The 23923-nt window shown below is 33.2% G+C and overlaps 1 protein-coding gene across 3 annotated transcripts in view; it reads right to left on the reverse strand.

Annotated features, from left to right (window-relative positions):
* Positions 1-256: 256 nt before the first annotated feature.
* Positions 257-23923, reverse strand: part of LOC143079722 (ranBP-type and C3HC4-type zinc finger-containing protein 1-like) — a 207324-nt gene continuing 183657 nt past the window's right edge. For 2 of the 3 annotated variants that reach the window (XM_076255263.1, XM_076255261.1), the window contains exons 12-13: positions 1304-1429; positions 257-444 (exon numbers count right to left, since the gene is read on the reverse strand). In XM_076255263.1, coding sequence (XP_076111378.1) covers positions 364-444; positions 1304-1429 — 207 coding nt within the window. In that variant the 3' untranslated portion in view covers positions 257-363. The remainder of the gene's footprint in view (positions 445-1303; positions 1430-23923) is intronic. The other variant, XM_076255262.1, reaches the window with a different exon arrangement.

The raw sequence follows: 23923 nt of genomic DNA on the forward strand, positions 1-23923 counted from the left end.
GAATATTCCATTATGTGAGTTATTTCCTAAGGCTTTATGCATTTGACATATATTTGCATATACAAAAAACATAAAGAAGTATCAGTTTGATTAAAAGGGCATTTATGCTGCGGAATTACAGGCAACGGACGATTAGGGCAAAATATGTCAAATGACATGTACGAATATATGTTTGTTTTTAAAACATATAAAAAAATATAGTGCCTAAAGGAGGGATGAACAGAAACTACTATTTTCTAAAAGATAGAATTTAGAATTTTGAGTAAAATATTTATTTGGTTAAAAATACACAGCAATATATAGTATATACATTTATCATAAAAATATTCCTCACTGCTGCTAGATGATACTAGGCACGGAGTCTTAATGACAATTATTACAGTCTGGATGGCAAGGTTTAGCATTAACTCTACAGCGACATCCACCAGAAATGTCACCTGGACCCTAAAAGGAAATATACAATTATTACTGCTACTTTGAAATAATATGAATAATTAAGATCGGCTCCTACAAAACAGTAATTGCACGATTTTCACTTTGAAAAAAATAAAGGAAATGAGACTAAGGCTCGATAAATACCACGAGTGATATACATATTCGTCTTAAAATTTGACAAATTAACGTTATAAATTGAATGACCTGTCAACACAATTAACATACACAATTTAAACGATGTTTTACGGACTATGGACTGTGTGTCGATTTGTATACTAATCCCAATTAGAATATAGCAAAGTGCTTTCGACCAATTAAATTGTAGGATTTGGTGTTTCAGTAATAGTTATCAAATGAGGACGCAGTGTTTCAGTGTATGATCTTACACTGTCAAGTGCAGTCTGAATGGGATAACTATTTTACATCCAACATTTACACTTCATTAAATTTAGTTTTGGACGCCAAACAATCCTTATTATATACTTTATACATGTATATCATTATTTAGTATATACCTTTAATTAGCCCGGAAACAATGTTTTAAGTATATTAAATTAACAGCGAGTTCGTATCCAGTCGTCCTGGTTAGGGATTTGAGTCGTGGGTCGATAGGTGATGCCGGATCACCGCTACCAGATCATTATTCTTTCCTATGTTTTGTAACATTTTGACAGAAATACTTAATCCACAATAAAACTAAGAATTATTTATATAGATAAGACTAACTGTCAAAACGTATGGCTATGCTGGGAATCGAACTCAAGTCCTTCAGCATATCAATCCACGACTCAAACCGCTACACCAGGACGACTGGATACGAACACATGGTTAATTTAACATACTTAGTATATCATTATATAGTATATACCTTTGTTGAGCCCCGGACACAAGACCTGTTGGTGACCCTCTGCTGTTGTTTTTTATTTGGTCGGGTTGTTGTCTCTTTGACACATTCCCCATTTCCATTCTCAATTTTATTAAAGTCATAAGAAACCTCAAATTAAAAAAAAAATAATGCATATGTTTTTTATAACACAATGGATAGTTTTCAATTATAAAACTTATGTACATATACTTTCTGTATGCAAAGTGACCTCAGTTTGACCCATCTCGTAAAAATCCGGTGATCGCAATACGCATGGATGTTCTTAAAATAAACTATTATCTGATTGTACATGTTAAACACGTGCTCAATATCCATGCTTTTTTGTCGTTTGTTGACGACAGGTGACAATCGATAAACTTCGGCTTCAAAACACGAACTTTAATTACCTGCCATATTTTCACAACAACCCTGACCGATTGAAAAAAAATGACGGTTATACGAAATTTATGGGAAAAAAATGATAAAATTGTGTACAGAAGAATAAGTTTATGATGTTTGTATGGATTGGTTCAAGAATTGGAATAACATTATTATTCACCAGTCACTCGTTTATTATGACTTTAAGCATTGTGTCCGGGGCTCAACAAAGGTATATACTATATAATGATATACTAAGGATTGTAAAGCGTTCTAAACTTGATTTTATGAAGCGTTAATGATTTATTTTACTAATCTATAACAGATCGGATGCAAAATAGTTATCCCAGTCGGAGTCGGACTTGTTGTGTCAGTGTAAGATCACCCTCTGGGCTCCGGCTATCAGGATGATCTTAAACTGACACACTGCGTCTCATGGGTCAACTATTACAAACATTGTATTTTTCCTACATACATTTTGATAGTTAGTCTTTTCCGTAGAAATTCTAAGTTTAATTGTGGATTAGGCATTCCCCCCAAATTGTTACAAAACATAGGAAAGCATGCAAAACAAAGAAACTCAAGCTAGGGTGATCTAGTAGGGATGATCTTGCTCAGATAACCCCTGGTAGAAGAGCTGCGAGGTAATAATTGTGTAGAAATAACGTTCTTAGTAAGGGATTATCCTTTTGTCTACAACTGCCCCGAAGCATAGTTATGAGATTGAAAAGATTTATCACAAAGTGATTGAAACTGACTAAAAGTTGAATTTTGAAATAAACCAAAACATTCAAAATAAGTTGAAGTTGAAGTTTACTTGTGCATTTAAATTAATACCTTTAATATAATTATGAAAACATAAAATCACTTCAAATTACTAAAAACTTGAACAATATTAAAGCAATACAAAAAGTAATAAATTGCTGCACCGAGCGCAGATGGATACGACCGCAGAGGACCAACCCTGAACAGTTGGGGCAAAAATGGACACAATATTCACGCTTGATACAGGCCTGAATCAGGCATATATTACCTTAGCCATATTTGGCACAACTTTTTGGAATTTTGATCCTCAATGCTCTTCAGTTTTGTACTTATTTGGCTTTATAAATATTTTGACATGAGCGTCACTGATGAGTCTTATGTAGGCGAAACGCGCGTCTGGCGTACTAAATTATAATCCTGGTACTTTTGATAACTATTTGGATTGTAATTAAATATTTGACACATAATAGTTTTATGATATAGAATAACTGTAGTATAAAACTTAGAAATGGTTATATAATGTAATGATGGTTGCTCCCCTCCCCCCCAAAAATTATTTTTTTTTAAAATACCCATCTTTTTTTTCGGTTTTGTGCATTACACTATGCTGTTGCGAATGGAATTCCCCCCCAAAAACTAACCACTAAAAAAAAAAAATTCTGAATAAATTGTCCCCCTCCATTTTTTTCAAATTTCCAATGGAGTTTGCAACTATAATTACGCATTTTAGAAATACATCACAAAAGTCTTAAAATACAAAATGACATTAATAATTCAAAATCAGGCATTTCACGCCATGAAAGATCAGCAATTGCAAGACTGAGATGTGGTGTTTTCCCCCTTGAAATCGAGAAAGGGCGTTACCGGGGAGTCCCAGCTGATAGACGACTTTGTAAAGTTTGTAGAACTGGAAGCGTAGAAGACGAAAACACTTTTTTATTACATTGTCCTACCTATTCGTTACAGAGAAATCAAATGTTTATGGACTGTCAACAGAGATATAACTGTAATTTTGATAACATGTCTGACATGGATAAATTAAATTTTTTACTTAGTGCCGGTGTTAAAATAGTGTCAAAATGTATCACTAACATTTCTGATATTAGAACACAAACATTAATGAGAAAAAATTAACTACTTATTTATTGTACATTTAAATTGATATTTGATAATTATAACTGATAACTATGGGAATTTTAATAGTACAGTGCATCATAAGCCTATGAAGGCTGGCTGACAAAAATATGTTTCATATTTGTATTATAATGTTATTGCAGGCTGCACTTTAATAAAACAATATATATAATTATGGCTAAAATTAATATACCTTAATCAGCAATTTTAGTAGTAACTACTAAAAATTAATTGACAGCTAATCACCTCAAGACAATACAACATTTCTTTATATTGTGTCCATAGGGACAAAGATGATGCCCCCGCTAGCATATAACATTATAAATGGAAATAGCTCAATAACTGTAAAAGTGACGCTTCCAAAATTTAAACCTAAACTGGGTTAAGTGGTTATAAGCATTATATAGTTCGTTAACTTAGTTGAGACAAACTTAAGTAAGAGAACGGAAACAAAATATCATATGAGGTTATATAGGGACAAAACTGAAGAACATTAATCAACGTGCTTGTAAGCGCCAATGGGTAAAGATTGTTTTAATTTTTTCAGTGAACATTGCATTCTATTTAGCATTGATTGTTGTTGATGCAATTAATTTTTAAAATTGAAGTTATCTTCCTTTGTCCATAATTGTAGTTGACTGAACTACAGTTATGGACATAGGAAGATAATTCCATATTTAAAAAAAAAACAGATATTATACCGTGTTCACACTATAAAATCTGCAGTTGGGGCGAACCCGGGTTAACTAACCCGAATTAATTACCCCAGTTCACACTTGATAAAAAATTAACCCGGTTTTAGTAGGGTGCCCAGCATCGAAAAAGACGTCTAGTTAACGAGTTTAAGTTAACGGATAACAAACGGCTATACTTATATGCAAACTATTAGAAATTCATTATATTTTCCAATCATGAATGTCATCGTAAGCTACCGTGGTCACGTTTTTCAAAATTTTGTAGTTTCTTAGGGTACCCAAAAATACCTCCTCATACAGGCCATCTCAACAGGAAAAATTAAATTATTGCTTTCTGTATTATTTGTTCAAATGATACTTTTTTTTAGCTAAGAAACTAAATTTATCATATAACGAAAGCTGAAAAGATTTATACAATTTAAGTATAAGTATTTTATAATTTTAGTAGGACTATTTTTTTTTTTGGCTGAAATTTACCACATTTTGAACGAAAGAAAATTTATTGCGTGTTACTTGCACGGATTTTTCCCTCTGATCAAATCAATTAGACATGGTTCATATGTGTGCCAAATATCTTTTGTGTAATGTTAATCGATGAGAAGAAAATACCAATTTAAAACACAAATTAAGTGATAATTCTGCCTTGATTCAAACACACCTTTTCTCGTACCGTTAATCGTTTTGTAACTTACACTATCAGGTCATTAACTAGGACAATTGTCACTAACTTAATTTCTCTTCTTTGCTAATTGCATGGTCGACTTGTATGTTTTGAATAGTCCAGTTATCATATTTGAAGATCATTGTTTTGTTTTAGGAAATATTTGTTTCGTTGGTTTTTTATAACTTTTATTGGTTTTTTTTAATTGATAGTTTTGTTATAATTGTAATATACAAATCAAATCCTTCGGTCACGTTTCAGACCCGGAATATGGCACACATTCAAAGTCCTGTTAAACTATGTCCATCAAGCCCTAATCGAAGAAGGAGTGAAATACAATGGGATAAGTGTGTTATATATCAGGGTTCTTCTTCTGAATTGCGTATTAATACGCGAGGAATTAGCATACACAAAAACCTTATCGACGCTATGGGAGCACGGAAAGATCATGTATAGTTTAGTATATTACATAATGCTTCAGACCTAGACCATCTTCGTACTTATGATTACAAAATATTGTACCATCAATCTTGCTATAAATCTTACACTAGCAGACGCAACTGCAGTTATTCTAAAACTGAATCAAGTTTTGTGTTCGTCTGTAAAAGTGTTTCCGGTCATATATAGAAGGTCGTCAAATTCCTGACTGGAAAAAGTTCTTTGAGTCAGTGAGAACCAGTAGAACATAATCAAATTTCTTGTTTTTGATTGTTCAGCATCATGGTAGATCAACAGTTACTATAATACGTGAGAAAGTCATTTATCTAGCTAGCACTTCCAGGGACCCTTATTCTGCTCAGAGGAGTATTCAGGTTTTAGGAATTATTGTGAGTGTCCGATGAAGTAGATACTCGCATTATGTAACATGCTATTCGTTTAGACAAAGAGTTCGGTGTAAAAGGAACAGGGATAGGTTAATAATAAAATCACAAGATACAGATGTACTGATCTTATGCGTTCATTACTGCCCCTCCATGCAGCATAATTATGAACTATGATTTCAAACAGACACGATAACTTGCACACACGATTTGCGCCGTTATATACCTGTCCACGAAATATGTAAAATAGATCATTGTGACCTAAACAAATTGAGCGTAACATTAGCTAAAATTTTATGTTCTATGGTCGGCTTGTTGTCTCTTTGGTACATTCTCCATTTCCATTCTCAATTTTACAATTTAAAATGTCTCCCTTGCCTCGCGTCCTCCTTGTGAATCTACTTTTAAACAACACTCAAGACATATATTTGATGTCTCCCCATATAGCAAAACTACCTTACATTATCCCTTCAGTTCGGATGGAAAAAGAAGAATGACTTGTTCCTTTCTATCTTTCAGCACCATTTAGTTCGTACTTGAAAGAGAAATCTGTGTTTCCAAAGGGTTGCATTTGCTTCGAACAAAATCTAACATCTGTCAAAATGTCAATACTCGTCTGGTTGCAGTTAGAAACATTGATGACGACGAAGATGACGCTGTATAAGATTTCATTTTTCTATTTGTACTATATGAATCATTGTGCAGCTATAGACTGAAAATTAAGCAGTTTTCTAAACAATAAAGAAAACATCTCCTCAATTTTGAAATCGTGGGAAATATAGTAATAATCTATCTTGTGGGGAAAGAGATGTAAAAAAAAAAAAACCCACGTGGTAGGTGGGCTTAAACTACAGGAGACCATAGAACGTATAAGGGTATAAAATTTGAAAACCACACGTTTAATATTTTGTTGCGTCCGAAGCGATTTTCTGGATATACATCATCAGGAACGCTCAAAGCCGAACATTAGAAATTCCGAAGATGTATAAGTACCGAAACCGTTAAAGAGCTATGTCAAAAATACCTAAAATAATAAGCCAAATTCATCTAAAAACAACTTTGACTGAGGGAGTTGAAACCTTATAAGCTTCGATCATAATTTTCTATTTGCATTTGGTCTTTTTGTTTTTGCAATGCTGTTGTCAGCTTGTATTCCTTTTATAAGTTTTTAGCTCACATGGCCCGAAGGGCCAAGTGAGCTTATGCCATCACGTGGCGTCCGTCGCCGTCCGTCGTCTGTCGTCGTAAACTATTTCAAGAATCTTCTCCTCTGAAACTACTAGGCCAAATACTTCCAAACTTTAACTGAATGTTCCTTAGGGTATCTAGTTTATAAATTGTATCCGAGGTTTTCATCTATCAACAAACATGGTCGCCATTGCTAAAAATAGAACATAGGGGTCAAATGAAGTTTTTGGCTTATAACTCTAAAATCGAAGCATTTAGAGCAAATCTGACACGGTGGTAAAATTGATTATCAGGTCAAGATCTATCTGCCCTGAAATTTTCAGACGAATCGGACAACCCGTTGTTGGGTTGCTGCCCCTGAATTGGAAATTTTAAGGAAATTTTGCTGTTTTTGGTTATTATCATGAATATTATTATAGGTAGAGATAAACTGTAAACAGCAAAAATGTTCAGCAAAGTAAGACCTAAAAATAAGTCAAAATGACTGAAATGGTCAGTTGACCCCTTTAGGAGTTATTGCCCTTTATAGTCAATTTTTAACCATTTTTCATAAATCTTAGTTATCTTTTACAAAAATCTTCTCCTCTGAAACTACTGGGTCAAATTGAACTAAACTTGGCCACAACTATCATTGGGGTATGTAGTTTGAAAATTGTGTCCGGTGACCTGGCCAACCAACCAAAATGGCCGCCATGGCTAAAAATAGACCATAGGGGTAAAATGCAGTTTTTGACTTATAACTCAAAAACCAAAGCATTTAGAGCAAATCTGACATGGGGTTAATTTGTTTATCAGGTCAAGATCTATCTGCCCTGACATTTTCAGATGAATTGGACAACCCATTGTTGGGTTGCTGCCCCTGAATTGGTAATTTTAAGGAAATTTTGCTGTTTTGGTTATTATCTTGAATATTATTATAGATAGAGATAAACTGTAAACAGCAATAATGTTCAGCAAAGTTAGATTTACAAATAAGTCAACATGACCGAAATGGTCAGTTGACCTCTTTAGGAGTTATTGCCCTTTATAATCAATTTTTAACTATTTTTCGTAAATCTTAGTAATCTTTTACAAAAATCTTCTCCTACTACTGGGCCAAATTAATCCAAACTTTGCCACAATCATCTTTTAGGTATTTAATTTAAACCAGATGCTCCGCAGGGCGCAGCTTTATACGACCGCATAGGTTGAACCCTGAACGGTTGGGGCAAGTATGGACACACCATTCAAGCTGGATTCAGCTCTAAATTTGGATTGTGATTAAATAGTTGACACAGCATAGGTTTTGGACACAGAATGAATGTGGTCTAATGAACTTAAAATAATTTTTTTGTCTTTGAGCAATCACTATGCTGTTGAATATTAATCCTCTCAAAAAAATGTTTGAAGAAATTTTCTTTTTATTTATGAAATCTGAAATGAGAAAAATTAAACCCCCCCCACCATTTTTTTTTTCACATCCCCTTTCCCTTTTTTCAAAACTGATCTCAATTCAAATTTCTAATGGAGTTTGCAACAATAACTACTCATTTAAATACATCATAAAATATTGAAATGTAACAAAAAGTGCTTGTTATCACTGAATGGTAAAGAGTGTTTTAATTTATCAGTTGGTAGTAAAAGTGAATATACATTGTGCATTGTATAAAACAATGATTTAAGTTGATTCAACTACTATTCTGGACAAAGAAAGATAACTCCAATCAATTGAAAATTTCTTGCTATTGCACAATATTGTGCAATTAGATATTTCTTGCTATTGCGCAATACTGTGCAATTGAAAATATTTGCTATTGCACAATACTGTGCAATTGAAGATTTCTTGCTACTGTGGATTCATTTATTTTCGTGGGTATCAATTTTCGTGGATTGAGAAAAACTTGCATATTCGTGGATATTTAATTTCGTGGTTTTGCTAAAGTCTGCATACAAACCTTTAGAAAAATTATCATTCGTTGAATATTTAATTTCGTCGTTTGACTGTGCCCACGAAATCCACGAAAATTGGTATCCAACGAATAATAATGAATCCACAGTATTGCACAATACTGTGCAATTGAACATTTTTTGCTATTGCACAATACTGTGCAATTGAAGATTTCTTGCTATTGCTGAATACTGTGCAATTGAAAATTTCTTGCTATTGCACAGTACTTAATATAATAGTTTTTGATCCTGATTTGAACCAACTTGAAAACTGGGCCCATAATCAAAAATCTAAGTTCATGATTAAATTCAGCATATCAAAAAAGCCAAAGAATTCAATTTTTATTAAATTTAAACTTAGTTTAATTTTGGACCCTTTGGTATTTAATGTAGACCAATTTGAAAACGGGACTAAAATTAAGAATCTACATACACAGTTAGATTTAGCATATTAAAGAACCCTAATTATTCAATTTTTGATGAAATCAAACAAAGTTTAATTTTGGACCCCGATTTGGACCAACTTGAAAACTGGGCCAATAGTCAAAAATCTAAGTACAGTTTTAGATTCAGCATATCAAAGAACGCCAAGGATTCAATTTTTGTTAAAATCAAACTAAGTTTAATTTTGGACCTTAATGTAGACCAATTGGAAAACGGGACCAAAAATTAAGAATCTACATACACAGTTAGATCCGGCATATCAAAGAACCCCAATTATTCAATTTTTGATGAAATCAAACAAAGTTCAATTTTGGACCCTTTGGGCCCCTTATTCCTAAAAACCTGTTGGGACCAAAACTCCCAAAATCAAACCAAACCTTCTTTTTATGGTCATAAACCTTGTGTTTAAATTTCAAAGATTTCTATTCACTTATACTAAAGTTATGGTGCGAAAACCAAGAATAATGCTTACTTGGGCCCCTTTTTGGCTCCTAATTCATAAACTGTTCAGACCTCAACTCCCAAAATCAATCCCAATCTTCCTTTTGTGGTCATAAACCTTGTGTTTAAATTTCATTTATTTCTATTTACTTATACTAAAGTTATTGTGCGAAAACCAAGAATAATGCTTATTTGGGCCCTTTTTTGGCCCCTAATTCCTAAACTGTTTGAACTAAAACTCCCAAAATCAATCCCAACCTTCCTTTTGTGGTCATAAACCTTGTGTCAAAATTTCATAGATTTCTATTTACTTAAACTAAAGTTATAGTGCGAAAACCAAGAAAATGCTTATTTGGGCCCTTTTTGGCCCCCAATTCCTAAAATTTTGGGACCAAAACTCCCAAAATCAATCCCAACCTTCTTTTTGTGGTTATAAACCTTGTGTTAAAATTTCATAGATTTCTATTCACTTTTACTAAAGTTATGGTGCGAAAACCAAGAATAATGCTTACTTGGGCCCCTTTTTGGCCCCCAATTCTTAAACTGTTCAGACCTCAACTCCCAAAATCAATCCCAACCTTCCTTTTGTGGTCATAAACCTTGTGTTTAAATTTCATTGATTTCTATTCACTTATACTAAAGTTATTGTGCGAAAACCAAGAATAATGCTTATTTGGGCCCTTTCAGCATATCAAAGAACCCCAAGGATTCAATTTTTGTTAAAATCAAACTAAGTTTAATTTTGGTCCCTTTGGACCTTAATGTAGACCAATTGGAAAACGGGACCAAAAATTAAGAATCTACATACACAGTTAGATCCGGCATATCAACCCTTAAGGGGTTATTGTCCTTTAATGACAATTTTTCACAATTTGTTTATCATATTTGCTAACTTTAAAAAATCTTCTCCTCTAAAACTACTCAACCAAATTCAACCAAACTTCATTTGAATGATCAGTAGGGTGTATAAAATAAAGTTTGTGTTTTATTTTCTATTTCGTCAAAAAACATGGCCGAAGGCATTGTTTACCAGGTGAGCGATTCAGGCTCTTGAGAGCCTCTTGTTTAATGTCCCTATGGTTTCTCACGCCGTTTTTGTTTGTAAAATACATCGGTGCTGTACATAACCCTCTCCCTTATTTTATTTTTGGAATACGTGTGAACACTATAGCCAATTGTTGCTACTTTAGTCATCTGTATATGTAGGATGGGGTGTTTTACCTGTTTCTAATAGAAGTTTTGTTTTCATAACTTTAACCCCCCCCCCATTTTTTCTCCGTTTGCAGTAATTTTTACTTCTGTAAAGCAAAGCTATTAACAGAGTTTATTTTCAACCAAGTTCGACGTTAATGTTACATAATTTTCGAAACTAATCATTTATATATATACTCTTTCAAACCCAATAACAGAAATTTGATATTTACCTAGAAATTGACGAACACCTTACTATCAAACGACGTTTTGTTTTCGACAAATTATCAAAGTTAAGATCTAAAAAACATCTTGAGATCTTACTTGTAACGAATTGAATACAGAAATTTCAAATTTAGTAAATGAAATAGGTCAAGGTCACAGTTATTTAACAGCTGTTTGAAAATTTCACATTTGCACCCTATATGCAAAAAAGTCAATCTACCAGTCATTTTTGGCGAGAAAAATATAAAATAAGTTTAAAATGTAGATACAGAGAGTCTCTATATATTAAAGTAGTAAAATCGTAGTTTACATGTAGATAAACGCGAAAAAATATTTGTCTTCTCTAAGGAGGTATAATAGTTGTGATTTTGCGATCTAAACACCATGATATGGAGAACGGTCTACAATTGGTTGTACTTGTGTCACATGTTTTACTTATTTTAATATAAATGACCCCTTAAATAGTAAACATTTCATTCACAAGCTATTTTTTTCAAAACAATATAAACAAAAACAAAAACAGCATGTATCAGCTATACCTAAAGGAACACATGTTTAATTCTAGAGGCTGCTTTAAGGTAAGACAATAACTTAAAACGCGAGCATTCAAAGTTATTTGATTTTCATTGTAACAATCTTGCAAAATATATTTTTACCAAGTCGGCCCACGCTGTCAATGTGGTCGCCATTTTGAAAAATAATACAAGATTTTCTGAAAATAGCTAATTTTCAAATCAATTTGGAAGGGACATAATAAAAAATTAAACTATTGCATCTACGATATTAGTTTAGTTCGTACTTGAAAGAGAAATCTGTGTTTCCAAAGGGTTGCATTTGCTTCGAACAAAATCTAACATCTGTCAAAATGTCAATACTCGTCTGGTTGCAGTTAGAAACATTGATGACGACGAAGATGACGCTGTATAAGATTTCATTTTTCTATTTGTACTATATGAATCATTGTGCAGCTATAGACTGAAAATTAAGCAGTTTTCTAAACAATAAAGAAAACATCTCCTCAATTTTGAAATCGTGGGAAATATAGTAATAATCTATCTTGTGGGGAAAGAGATGTAAAAAAAAATCCACGTGGTAGGTGGGCTTAAACTACAGGAGACCATAGAACGTATAAGGGTATAAAATTTGAAAACCACACGTTTAATATTTTGTTGCGTCCGAAGCGATTTTCTGGATATACATCATCAGGAACGCTCAAAGCCGAACATTAGAAATCCGAAGATGTATAAGTACCGAAACCGTTAAAGAGCTATGTCAAAAATACCTAAAATAATAAGCCAAATTCATCTAAAAACAACTTTGACTGAGGGAGTTGAAACCTTATAAGTTTCGATCATAATTTTCTATTTGCATTTGGTCTTTTTGTTTTTGCAATGCTGTTGTCAGCTTGTATTCCTTTTATAAGTTTTTAGCTCACATGGCCCGAAGGGCCAAGTGAGCTTATGCCATCACGTGGCGTCCGTCGCCGTCCGTCGTCTGTCGTCGTAAACTATTTCAAGAATCTTCTCCTCTGAAACTACTAGGCCAAATACTTCCAAACTTTAACTGAATGTTCCTTAGGGTATCTAGTTTATAAATTGTATCCGCGGTTTTCATCTATCAACAAACATGGTCGCCATTGCTAAAAATAGAACATAGGGGTCAAATGAAGTTTTTGGCTTATAACTCTAAAATCGAAGCATTTAGAGCAAATCTGACACGGTGGTAAAATTGATTATCAGGTCAAGATCTATCTGCCCTGAAATTTTCAGACGAATCGGACAACCCGTTGTTGGGTTGCTGCACCTGAATTGGAAATTTTAAGGAAATTTTGCTGTTTTTGGTTATTATCATGAATATTATTATAGGTAGAGATAAACTGTAAACAGCAAAAATGTTCAGCAAAGTAAGACCTAAAAATAAGTCAAAATGACTGAAATGGTCAGTTGACCCCTTTAGGAGTTATTGCCCTTTATAGTCAATTTTTAACCATTTTTCATAAATCTTAGTTATCTTTTACAAAAATCTTCTCCTCTGAAACTACTGGGTCAAATTGAACTAAACTTGGCCACAACTATCATTGGGGTATATAGTTTGAAAATTGTGTCCGGTGACCTGGCCAACCAACCAAAATGGCCGCCATGGCTAAAAATAGACCATAGGGGTAAAATGCAGTTTTTGACTTATAACTCAAAAACCAAAGCATTTAGAGCAAATCTGACATGGGGTTAATTTGTTTATCAGGTCAAGATCTATCTGCCCTGACATTTTCAGATGAATTGGACAACCCATTGTTGGGTTGCTGCCCCTGAATTGGTAATTTTATGGAAATTTTGCTGTTTTGGTTATTATCTTGAATATTATTATAGATAGAGATAAACTGTAAACAGCAATAATGTTCAGCAAAGTTAGATTTACAAATAAGTCAACATGACCGAAATGGTCAGTTGACCTCTTTAGGAGTTATTGCCCTTTATAATCAATTTTTAACTATTTTTCGTAAATCTTAGTAATCTTTTACAAAAATCTTCTCCTCTGAAACTACTGGGCCAAATTAATCCAAACTTTGCCACAATCATCTTTTGGGTATTTAGTTTAAACCAGATGCTCCGCAGGGCGCAGCTTTATACGACCGCATAGGTTGAACCCTGAACGGTTGGGGCAAGTATGGACACACCATTCAAGCTGGATTCAGCTCTAAATTTGGATTGTGATTAAATAGTTGACACAGCATAGGTTTTGGACACAGAATGAATGTGGTCTAATGAACTTAAAATAATTTTTTTGTCTTTGAGCAATCACTATGCTGTTGAATATTAATCCTCTCAAAAAAATGTTTGAAGAAATTTTCTTTTTATTTATGAAATCTGAAATGAGAAAAATTAACCCCCCCCCCCCACCATTTTTTTTTTCACATCCCCTTTCCCTTTTTTCAAAACTGATCTCAATTCAAATTTCTAATGGAGTTTGCAACAATAACTACTCATTTAAATACATCATAAAATATTGAAATGTAACAAAAAGTGCTTGTTATCACTGAATGGTAAAGAGTGTTTTAATTTATCAGTTGGTAGTAAAAGTGAATATACATTGTGCATTGTATAAAACAATGATTTAAGTTGATTCAACTACTATTCTGGACAAAGAAAGATAACTCCAATCAATTGAAAATTTCTTGCTATTGCACAATATTGTGCAATTAGATATTTCTTGCTATTGCGCAATACTGTGCAATTGAAAATATTTGCTATTGCACAATACTGTGCAATTGAAGATTTCTTGCTATTGCACAATACTGTGCAATTGAAGATTTCTTGCTATTGCTGAATACTGTGCAATTGAAAATTTCTTGCTATTGCACAGTACTTAATATAATAGTTTTTGATCCTGATTTGAACCAACTTGAAAACTGGGCCCATAATCAAAAATCTAAGTTCATGATTAAATTCAGCATATCAAAAAAGCCAAAGAATTCAATTTTTATTAAATTTAAACTTAGTTTAATTTTGGACCCTTTGGTATTTAATGTAGACCAATTTGAAAACGGGACTAAAATTAAGAATCTACATACACAGTTAGATTTAGCATATTAAAGAACCCTAATTATTCAATTTTTGATGAAATCAAACAAAGTTTAATTTTGGACCCCGATTTGGACCAACTTGAAAACTGGACCAATAGTCAAAAATCTAAGTACAGTTTTAGATTCAGCATATCAAAGAACGCCAAGGATTCAATTTTTGTTAAAATCAAACTAAGTTTAATTTTGGACCTTAATGTAGACCAATTGGAAAACGGGACCAAAAATTAAGAATCTACATACACAGTTAGATCCGGCATATCAAAGAACCCCAATTATTCAATTTTTGATGAAATCAAACAAAGTTCAATTTTGGACCCTTTGGGCCCCTTATTCCTAAAAACCTGTTGGGACCAAAACTCCCAAAATCAAACCAAACCTTCTTTTTATGGTCATAAACCTTGTGTTTAAATTTCAAAGATTTCTATTCACTTATACTAAAGTTATGGTGCGAAAACCAAGAATAATGCTTACTTGGGCCCCTTTTTGGCTCCTAATTCATAAACTGTTCAGACCTCAACTCCCAAAATCAATCCCAATCTTCCTTTTGTGGTCATAAACCTTGTGTTTAAATTTCATTTATTTCTATTTACTTATACTAAAGTTATTGTGCGAAAACCAAGAATAATGCTTATTTGGGCCCTTTTTTGGCCCCTAATTCCTAAACTGTTTGAACTAAAACTCCCAAAATCAATCCCAACCTTCCTTTTGTGGTCATAAAGCTTGTGTCAAAATTTCATAGATTTCTATTTACTTAAACTAAAGTTATAGTGCGAAAACCAAGAAAATGCTTATTTGGGCCCTTTTTGGCCCCCAATTCCTAAAATTTTGGGACCAAAACTCCCAAAATCAATCCCAACCTTCTTTTTGTGGTTATAAACCTTGTGTTAAAATTTCATAGATTTCTATTCACTTTTACTAAAGTTATGGTGCGAAAACCAAGAATAATGCTTACTTGGGCCCCTTTTTGGCCCCCAATTCTTAAACTGTTCAGACCTCAACTCCCAAAATCAATCCCAACCTTCCTTTTGTGGTCATAAACCTTGTGTTTAAATTTCATTGATTTCTATTCACTTATACTAAAGTTATTGTGCGAAAACCAAGAATAATGCTTATTTGGGCCCTTTCAGCATATCAAAGAACCCCAAGGATTCAATTTTTGTTAAAATCAAACTAAGTTTAATTTTGGTCCCTTTGGACCTTAATGTAGACCAATTGGAAAACGGGACCAAAAATTAAGAATCTACATACACAGTTAGATCCGGCATATCAACCCTTAAGGGGTTATTGTCCTTTAATGACAATTTTTCACAATTTGTTTATCATATTTGCTAACTTTAAAAAATCTTCTCCTCTAAAACTACTCAACCAAATTCAACCAAACTTCATTTGAATGATCAGTAGGGTGTATAAAATAAAGTTTGTGTTTTATTTTCTATTTCGTCAAAAAACATGGCCGAAGGCATTGTTTACCAGGTGAGCGATTCAGGCTCTTGAGAGCCTCTTGTTTAATGTCCCTATGGTTTCTCACGCCGTTTTTGTTTGTAAAATACATCGGTGCTGTACATAACCCTCTCCCTTATTTTATTTTTGGAATACGTGTGAACACTATAGCCAATTGTTGCTACTTTAGTCATCTGTATATGTAGGATGGGGTGTTTTACCTGTTTCTAATAGAAGTTTTGTTTTCATAACTTTAACCCCCCCCATTTTTTCTCCGTTTGCAGTAATTTTTACTTCTGTAAAGCAAAGCTATTAACAGAGTTTATTTTCAACCAAGTTCGACGTTAATGTTACATAATTTTCGAAACTAATCATTTATATATATACTCTTTCAAACCCAATAACAGAAATTTGATATTTACCTAGAAATTGACGAACACCTTACTATCAAACGACGTTTTGTTTTCGACAAATTATCAAAGTTAAGATCTAAAAAACATCTTGAGATCTTACTTGTAACGAATTGAATACAGAAATTTCAAATTTAGTAAATGAAATAGGTCAAGGTCACAGTTATTTAACAGCTGTTTGAAAATTTCACATTTGCACCCTATATGCAAAAAAGTCAATCTACCAGTCATTTTTGGCGAGAAAAATATAAAATAAGTTTAAAATGTAGATACAGAGAGTCTCTATATATTAAAGTAGTAAAATCGTAGTTTACATGTAGATAAACGCGAAAAAATATTTGTCTTCTCTAAGGAGGTATAATAGTTGTGATTTTGCGATCTAAACACCATGATATGGAGAACGGTCTACAATTGGTTGTACTTGTGTCACATGTTTTACTTATTTTAATATAAATGACCCCTTAAATAGTAAACATTTCATTCACAAGCTATTTTTTTCAAAACAATATAAACAAAAACAAAAACAGCATGTATCAGCTATACCTAAAGGAACACATGTTTAATTCTAGAGGCTGCTTTAAGGTAAGACAATAACTTAAAACGCGAGCATTCAAAGTTATTTGATTTTCATTGTAACAATCTTGCAAAATATATTTTTACCAAGTCGGCCCACGCTGTCAATGTGGTCGCCATTTTGAAAAATAATACAAGATTTTCTGAAAATAGCTAATTTTCAAATCAATTTGGAAGGGACATAATAAAAAATTAAACTATTGCATCTACGATATTAGTTTAGTTCGTACTTGAAAGAGAAATCTGTGTTTCCAAAGGGTTGCATTTGCTTCGAACAAAATCTAACATCTGTCAAAATGTCAATACTCGTCTGGTTGCAGTTAGAAACATTGATGACGACGAAGATGACGCTGTATAAGATTTCATTTTTCTATTTGTACTATATGAATCATTGTGCAGCTATAGACTGAAAATTAAGCAGTTTTCTAAACAATAAAGAAAACATCTCCTCAATTTTGAAATCGTGGGAAATATAGTAATAATCTATCTTGTGGGGTATAAGGGTATAAAATTTGAAAACCACACGTTTAATATTTTGTTGCGTCCGAAGCGATTTTCTGGATATACATCATCAGGAACGCTCAAAGCCGAACATTAGAAATCCGAAGATGTATAAGTACCGAAACCGTTAAAGAGCTATGTCAAAAATACCTAAAATAATAAGCCAAATTCATCTAAAAACAACTTTGACTGAGGGAGTTGAAACCTTATAAGTTTCGATCATAATTTTCTATTTGCATTTGGTCTTTTTGTTTTTGCAATGCTGTTGTCAGCTTGTATTCCTTTTATAAGTTTTTAGCTCACATGGCCCGAAGGGCCAAGTGAGCTTATGCCATCACGTGGCGTCCGTCGCCGTCCGTCGTCTGTCGTCGTAAACTATTTCAAGAATCTTCTCCTCTGAAACTACTAGGCCAAATACTTCCAAACTTTAACTGAATGTTCCTTAGGGTATCTAGTTTATAAATTGTATCCGAGGTTTTCATCTATCAACAAACATGGTCGCCATTGCTAAAAATAGAACATAGGGGTCAAATGAAGTTTTTGGCTTATAACTCTAAAATCGAAGCATTTAGAGCAAATCTGACACGGTGGTAAAATTGATTATCAGGTCAAGATCTATCTGCCCTGAAATTTTCAGACGAATCGGACAACCCGTTGTTGGGTTGCTGCACCTGAATTGGAAATTTTAAGGAAATTTTGCTGTTTTTGGTTATTATCATGAATATTATTATAGGTAGAGATAAACTGTAAACAGCAAAAATGTTCAGCAAAGTAAGACCTAAAAATAAGTCAAAATGACTGAAATGGTCAGTTGACCCCTTTAGGAGTTATTGCCCTTTATAGTCAATTTTTAACCATTTTTCATAAATCTTAGTTATCTTTTACAAAAATCTTCTCCTCTGAAACTACTGGGTCAAATTGAACTAAACTTGGCCACAACTATCATTGGGGTATGTAGTTTGAAAATTGTGTCCGGTGACCTGGCCAACCAACCAAAATGGCCGCCATGGCTAAAAATAGACCATAGGGGTAAAATGCAGTTTTTGACTTATAACTCAAAAACCAAAGCATTTAGAGCAAATCTGACATGGGGTTAATTTGTTTATCAGGTCAAGATCTATCTGCCCTGACATTTTCAGATGAATTGGACAACCCATTGTTGGGTTGCTGCCCCTGAATTGGTAATTTTAAGGAAATTTTGCTGTTTTGGTTATTATCTTGAATATTATTATAGATAGAGATAAACTGTAAACAGCAATAATGTTCAGCAAAGTTAGATTTACAAATAAGTCAACATGACCGAAATGGTCAGTTGACCTCTTTAGGAGTTATTGCCCTTTATAATCAATTTTTAACTATTTTTCGTAAATCTTAGTAATCTTTTACAAAAATCTTCTCCTCTGAAACTACTGGGCCAAATTAATCCAAACTTTGCCACAATCATCTTTTGGGTATTTAGTTTAAACCAGATGCTCCGCAGGGCGCAGCTTTATACGACCGCATAGGTTGAACCCTGAACGGTTGGGGCAAGTATGGACACACCATTCAAGCTGGATTCAGCTCTAAATTTGGATTGTGATTAAATAGTTGACACAGCATAGGTTTTGGACACAGAATGAATGTGGTCTAATGAACTTAAAATAATTTTTTTGTCTTTGAGCAATCACTATGCTGTTGAATATTAATCCTCTCAAAAAAATGTTTGAAGAAATTTTCTTTTTATTTATGAAATCTGAAATGAGAAAAATTAAACCCCCCCCCCCCACCATTTTTTTTTTCACATCCCCTTTCCCTTTTTTCAAAACTGATCTCAATTCAAATTTCTAATGGAGTTTGCAACAATAACTACTCATTTAAATACATCATAAAATATTGAAATGTAACAAAAAGTGCTTGTTATCACTGAATGGTAAAGAGTGTTTTAATTTATCAGTTGGTAGTAAAAGTGAATATACATTGTGCATTGTATAAAACAATGATTTAAGTTGATTCAACTACTATTCTGGACAAAGAAAGATAACTCCAATCAATTGAAAATTTCTTGCTATTGCACAATATTGTGCAATTAGATATTTCTTGCTATTGCGCAATACTGTGCAATTGAAAATATTTGCTATTGCACAATACTGTGCAATTGAAGATTTCTTGCTATTGCACAATACTGTGCAATTGAACATTTTTTGCTATTGCACAATACTGTGCAATTGAAGATTTCTTGCTATTGCTGAATACTGTGCAATTGAAAATTTCTTGCTATTGCACAGTACTTAATATAATAGTTTTTGATCCTGATTTGAACCAACTTGAAAACTGGGCCCATAATCAAAAATCTAAGTTCATGATTAAATTCAGCATATCAAAAAAGCCAAAGAATTCAATTTTTATTAAATTTAAACTTAGTTTAATTTTGGACCCTTTGGTATTTAATGTAGACCAATTTGAAAACGGGACTAAAATTAAGAATCTACATACACAGTTAGATTTAGCATATTAAAGAACCCTAATTATTCAATTTTTGATGAAATCAAACAAAGTTTAATTTTGGACCCCGATTTGGACCAACTTGAAAACTGGACCAATAGTCAAAAATCTAAGTACAGTTTTAGATTCAGCATATCAAAGAACGCCAAGGATTCAATTTTTGTTAAAATCAAACTAAGTTTAATTTTGGACCTTAATGTAGACCAATTGGAAAACGGGACCAAAAATTAAGAATCTACATACACAGTTAGATCCGGCATATCAAAGAACCCCAATTATTCAATTTTTGATGAAATCAAACAAAGTTCAATTTTGGACCCTTTGGGCCCCTTATTCCTAAAAACCTGTTGGGACCAAAACTCCCAAAATCAAACCAAACCTTCTTTTTATGGTCATAAACCTTGTGTTTAAATTTCTAAGATTTCTATTCACTTATACTAAAGTTATGGTGCGAAAACCAAGAATAATGCTTACTTGGGCCCCTTTTTGGCTCTTAATTCATAAACTGTTCAGACCTCAACTCCCAAAATCAATCCCAATCTTCCTTTTGTGGTCATAAACCTTGTGTTTAAATCTCATTTATTTCTATTTACTTATACTAAAGTTATTGTGCGAAAACCAAGAATAATGCTTATTTGGGCCCTTTTTTGGCCCCTAATTCCTAAACTGTTTGAACTAAAACTCCCAAAATCAATCCCAACCTTCCTTTTGTGGTCATAAACCTTGTGTCAAAATTTCATAGATTTCTATTTACTTAAACTAAAGTTATAGTGCGAAAACCAAGAAAATGCTTATTTGGGCCCTTTTTGGCCCCCAATTCCTAAAATTTTGGGACCAAAACTCCCAAAATCAATCCCAACCTTCTTTTTGTGGTTATAAACCTTGTGTTAAAATTTCATAGATTTCTATTCACTTTTACTAAAGTTATGGTGCGAAAACCAAGAATAATGCTTACTTGGGCCCCTTTTTGGCCCCCAATTCTTAAACTGTTCAGACCTCAACTCCCAAAATCAATCCCAACCTTCCTTTTGTGGTCATAAACCTTGTGTTTAAATTTCATTGATTTCTATTCACTTATACTAAAGTTATTGTGCGAAAACCAAGAATAATGCTTATTTGGGCCCTTTCAGCATATCAAAGAACCCCAAGGATTCAATTTTTGTTAAAATCAAACTAAGTTTAATTTTGGTCCCTTTGGACCTTAATGTAGACCAATTGGAAAACGGGACCAAAAATTAAGAATCTACATACACAGTTAGATCCGGCATATCAACCCTTAAGGGGTTATTGTCCTTTAATGACAATTTTTCACAATTTGTTTATCATATTTGCTAACTTTAAAAAATCTTCTCCTCTAAAACTACTCAACCAAATTCAACCAAACTTCATTTGAATGATCAGTAGGGTGTATAAAATAAAGTTTGTGTTTTATTTTCTATTTCGTCAAAAAACATGGCCGAAGGCATTGTTTACCAGGTGAGCGATTCAGGCTCTTGAGAGCCTCTTGTTTAATGTCCCTATGGTTTCTCACGCCGTTTTTGTTTGTAAAATACATCGGTGCTGTACATAACCCTCTCCCTTATTTTATTTTTGGAATACGTGTGAACACTATAGCCAATTGTTGCTACTTTAGTCATCTGTATATGTAGGATGGGGTGTTTTACCTGTTTCTAATAGAAGTTTTGTTTTCATAACTTTAACCCCCCCCCCCCCCATTTTTTCTCCGTTTGCAGTAATTTTTACTTCTGTAAAGCAAAGCTATTAACAGAGTTTATTTTCAACCAAGTTCGACGTTAATGTTACATAATTTTCGAAACTAATCATTTATATATATACTCTTTCAAACCCAATAACAGAAATTTGATATTTACCTAGAAATTGACGAACACCTTACTATCAAACGACGTTTTGTTTTCGACAAATTATCAAAGTTAAGATCTAAAAAACATCTTGAGATCTTACTTGTAACCAATTGAATACAGAAATTTCAAATTTAGTAAATGAAATAGGTCAAGGTCACAGTTATTAAACAGCTGTTTGAAAATTTCACATTTGCACCCTATATGCAAAAAAGTCAATCTACCAGTCATTTTTGGCGAGAAAAATATAAAATAAGTTTAAAATGTAGATACAAAAGATATTTTTCCTTAAAATAGTTGTTTTTATTTTACTCCAAACGCATATATCTAAATGTGAATGTGCATTTTTCTGGAACTTTTGCTTTGACCTTTGATCTTGATTTAAAATAAAAATGTGACCACGGCAGACAATGAGGCAACGGTATTTCGATGAGGCTTGTTCTCCTCTTTCCAATGGTACTAGAACACACCCGCGAAATCGCGGACATATACAGCTTGTTAACTGTTGTAGGATGATTATGTATGGAGAATTACATAAAAGGTATCTTCCTTTTTCCAAAGTCCGATATTTGTTTCCTTTCTGTTAAATTCAATTATATTCGTGTTTCTGGCCTACGACCACAATTATTCTTCTCCTTTGCTACAATGCTTCTTTTGGTAAAAGTCAAATCAAATTAAAAATTTGCACCGTTTCAAACATGAGATAAATGTAACTGCTTATATGTATATAGACCATTGTTAGTCTAAAAAATATGCTTCTATGACAATCCATCAGTGCTTTTTTTTTTGAGAGCCTTATTAACATGCCAATGGTAGGATTTGAATCATGTATAAATGACTAATACCGACTAAGGCTAATTTGAGGGGTTGTCGATCGGAGGGGTCCTGATCCAGAAATCCCGGGCTTATAACCATGAAATCCCGGGCTTATAATCATGAAATCCCGAGATGCAGAATTTAAGAGAAATTCATATCCCGAAATCGAAAAATATATACCCGGATCCCGTAGGATGAATCCCCCAATCCCGAGCTTAAAAACACCCGATCCCGACGCCCCGAAAAAGGTGCTGCCTCCCTCTCATCTCTACCTTACTTTCATTTTTGCCAAATCACTATTTTCCCTTTCAACAATAAATTTGTATGCCCAAATTATGGGCATTATGTTTTCTAGTCTTTGCATCCGTGCTGTCGTTTGTTCGGTCGTCCGTCCGTCCGTCTCGTCCGTCTGTCCCACTTCAGGTAAAAGTTTTTGGTCTAGGTAGTTTGAGATGAAGTTGAGCATGTTTTGCTTATTTTAATATATATGCAAGTGGTATGACCCCTTAATAGTAAACATTCCAAAGAAAACAGTAAACAGAATCAGGGCCTTTCTATACTAACCGCTATGATAGAAATTCCTTGACAGAATACAGAGAGTCTCTATATATTAAAGTAGTAAAATCGTAGTTTACATGTAGATAAACGCGAAAAAATATTTGTCTTCTCTAAGGAGGTATAATAGTTGTGATTTTGCGAACTAAACACCATGATATGGAGAACGCTCTACAATTGGTTGTACTTGTGTCACATGTTTTACTTATTTTAATATAAATGACCCCTTAAATAGTAAACATTTCATTCACAAGCCATTTTTTTCAAAACAATATAAACAAAAACAAAAACAGCATGTATCAGCTATACCTAAAGGAACACATGTTTAATTCTAGAGGCTGCTTTAAGGTAAGACAATAACTTAAAACGCGAGCATTCAAAGTTATTTGATTTTCATTGTAACAATCTTGCAAAATATATTTTTACCAAGTCGGCCCACACTGTCAATGTGGTCGCCATTTTGAAAAATAATACAAGATTTTCTGAAAATAGCTAATTTTCAAATCAATTTGGAAGGGACATAATAAAAAATTAAACTA

This window comes from Mytilus galloprovincialis, chromosome 6 (genome assembly GCF_965363235.1).
Source record: "Mytilus galloprovincialis chromosome 6, xbMytGall1.hap1.1, whole genome shotgun sequence".
In the NCBI taxonomy this organism is placed as follows: Eukaryota; Metazoa; Mollusca; class Bivalvia; order Mytilida; family Mytilidae; genus Mytilus; species Mytilus galloprovincialis.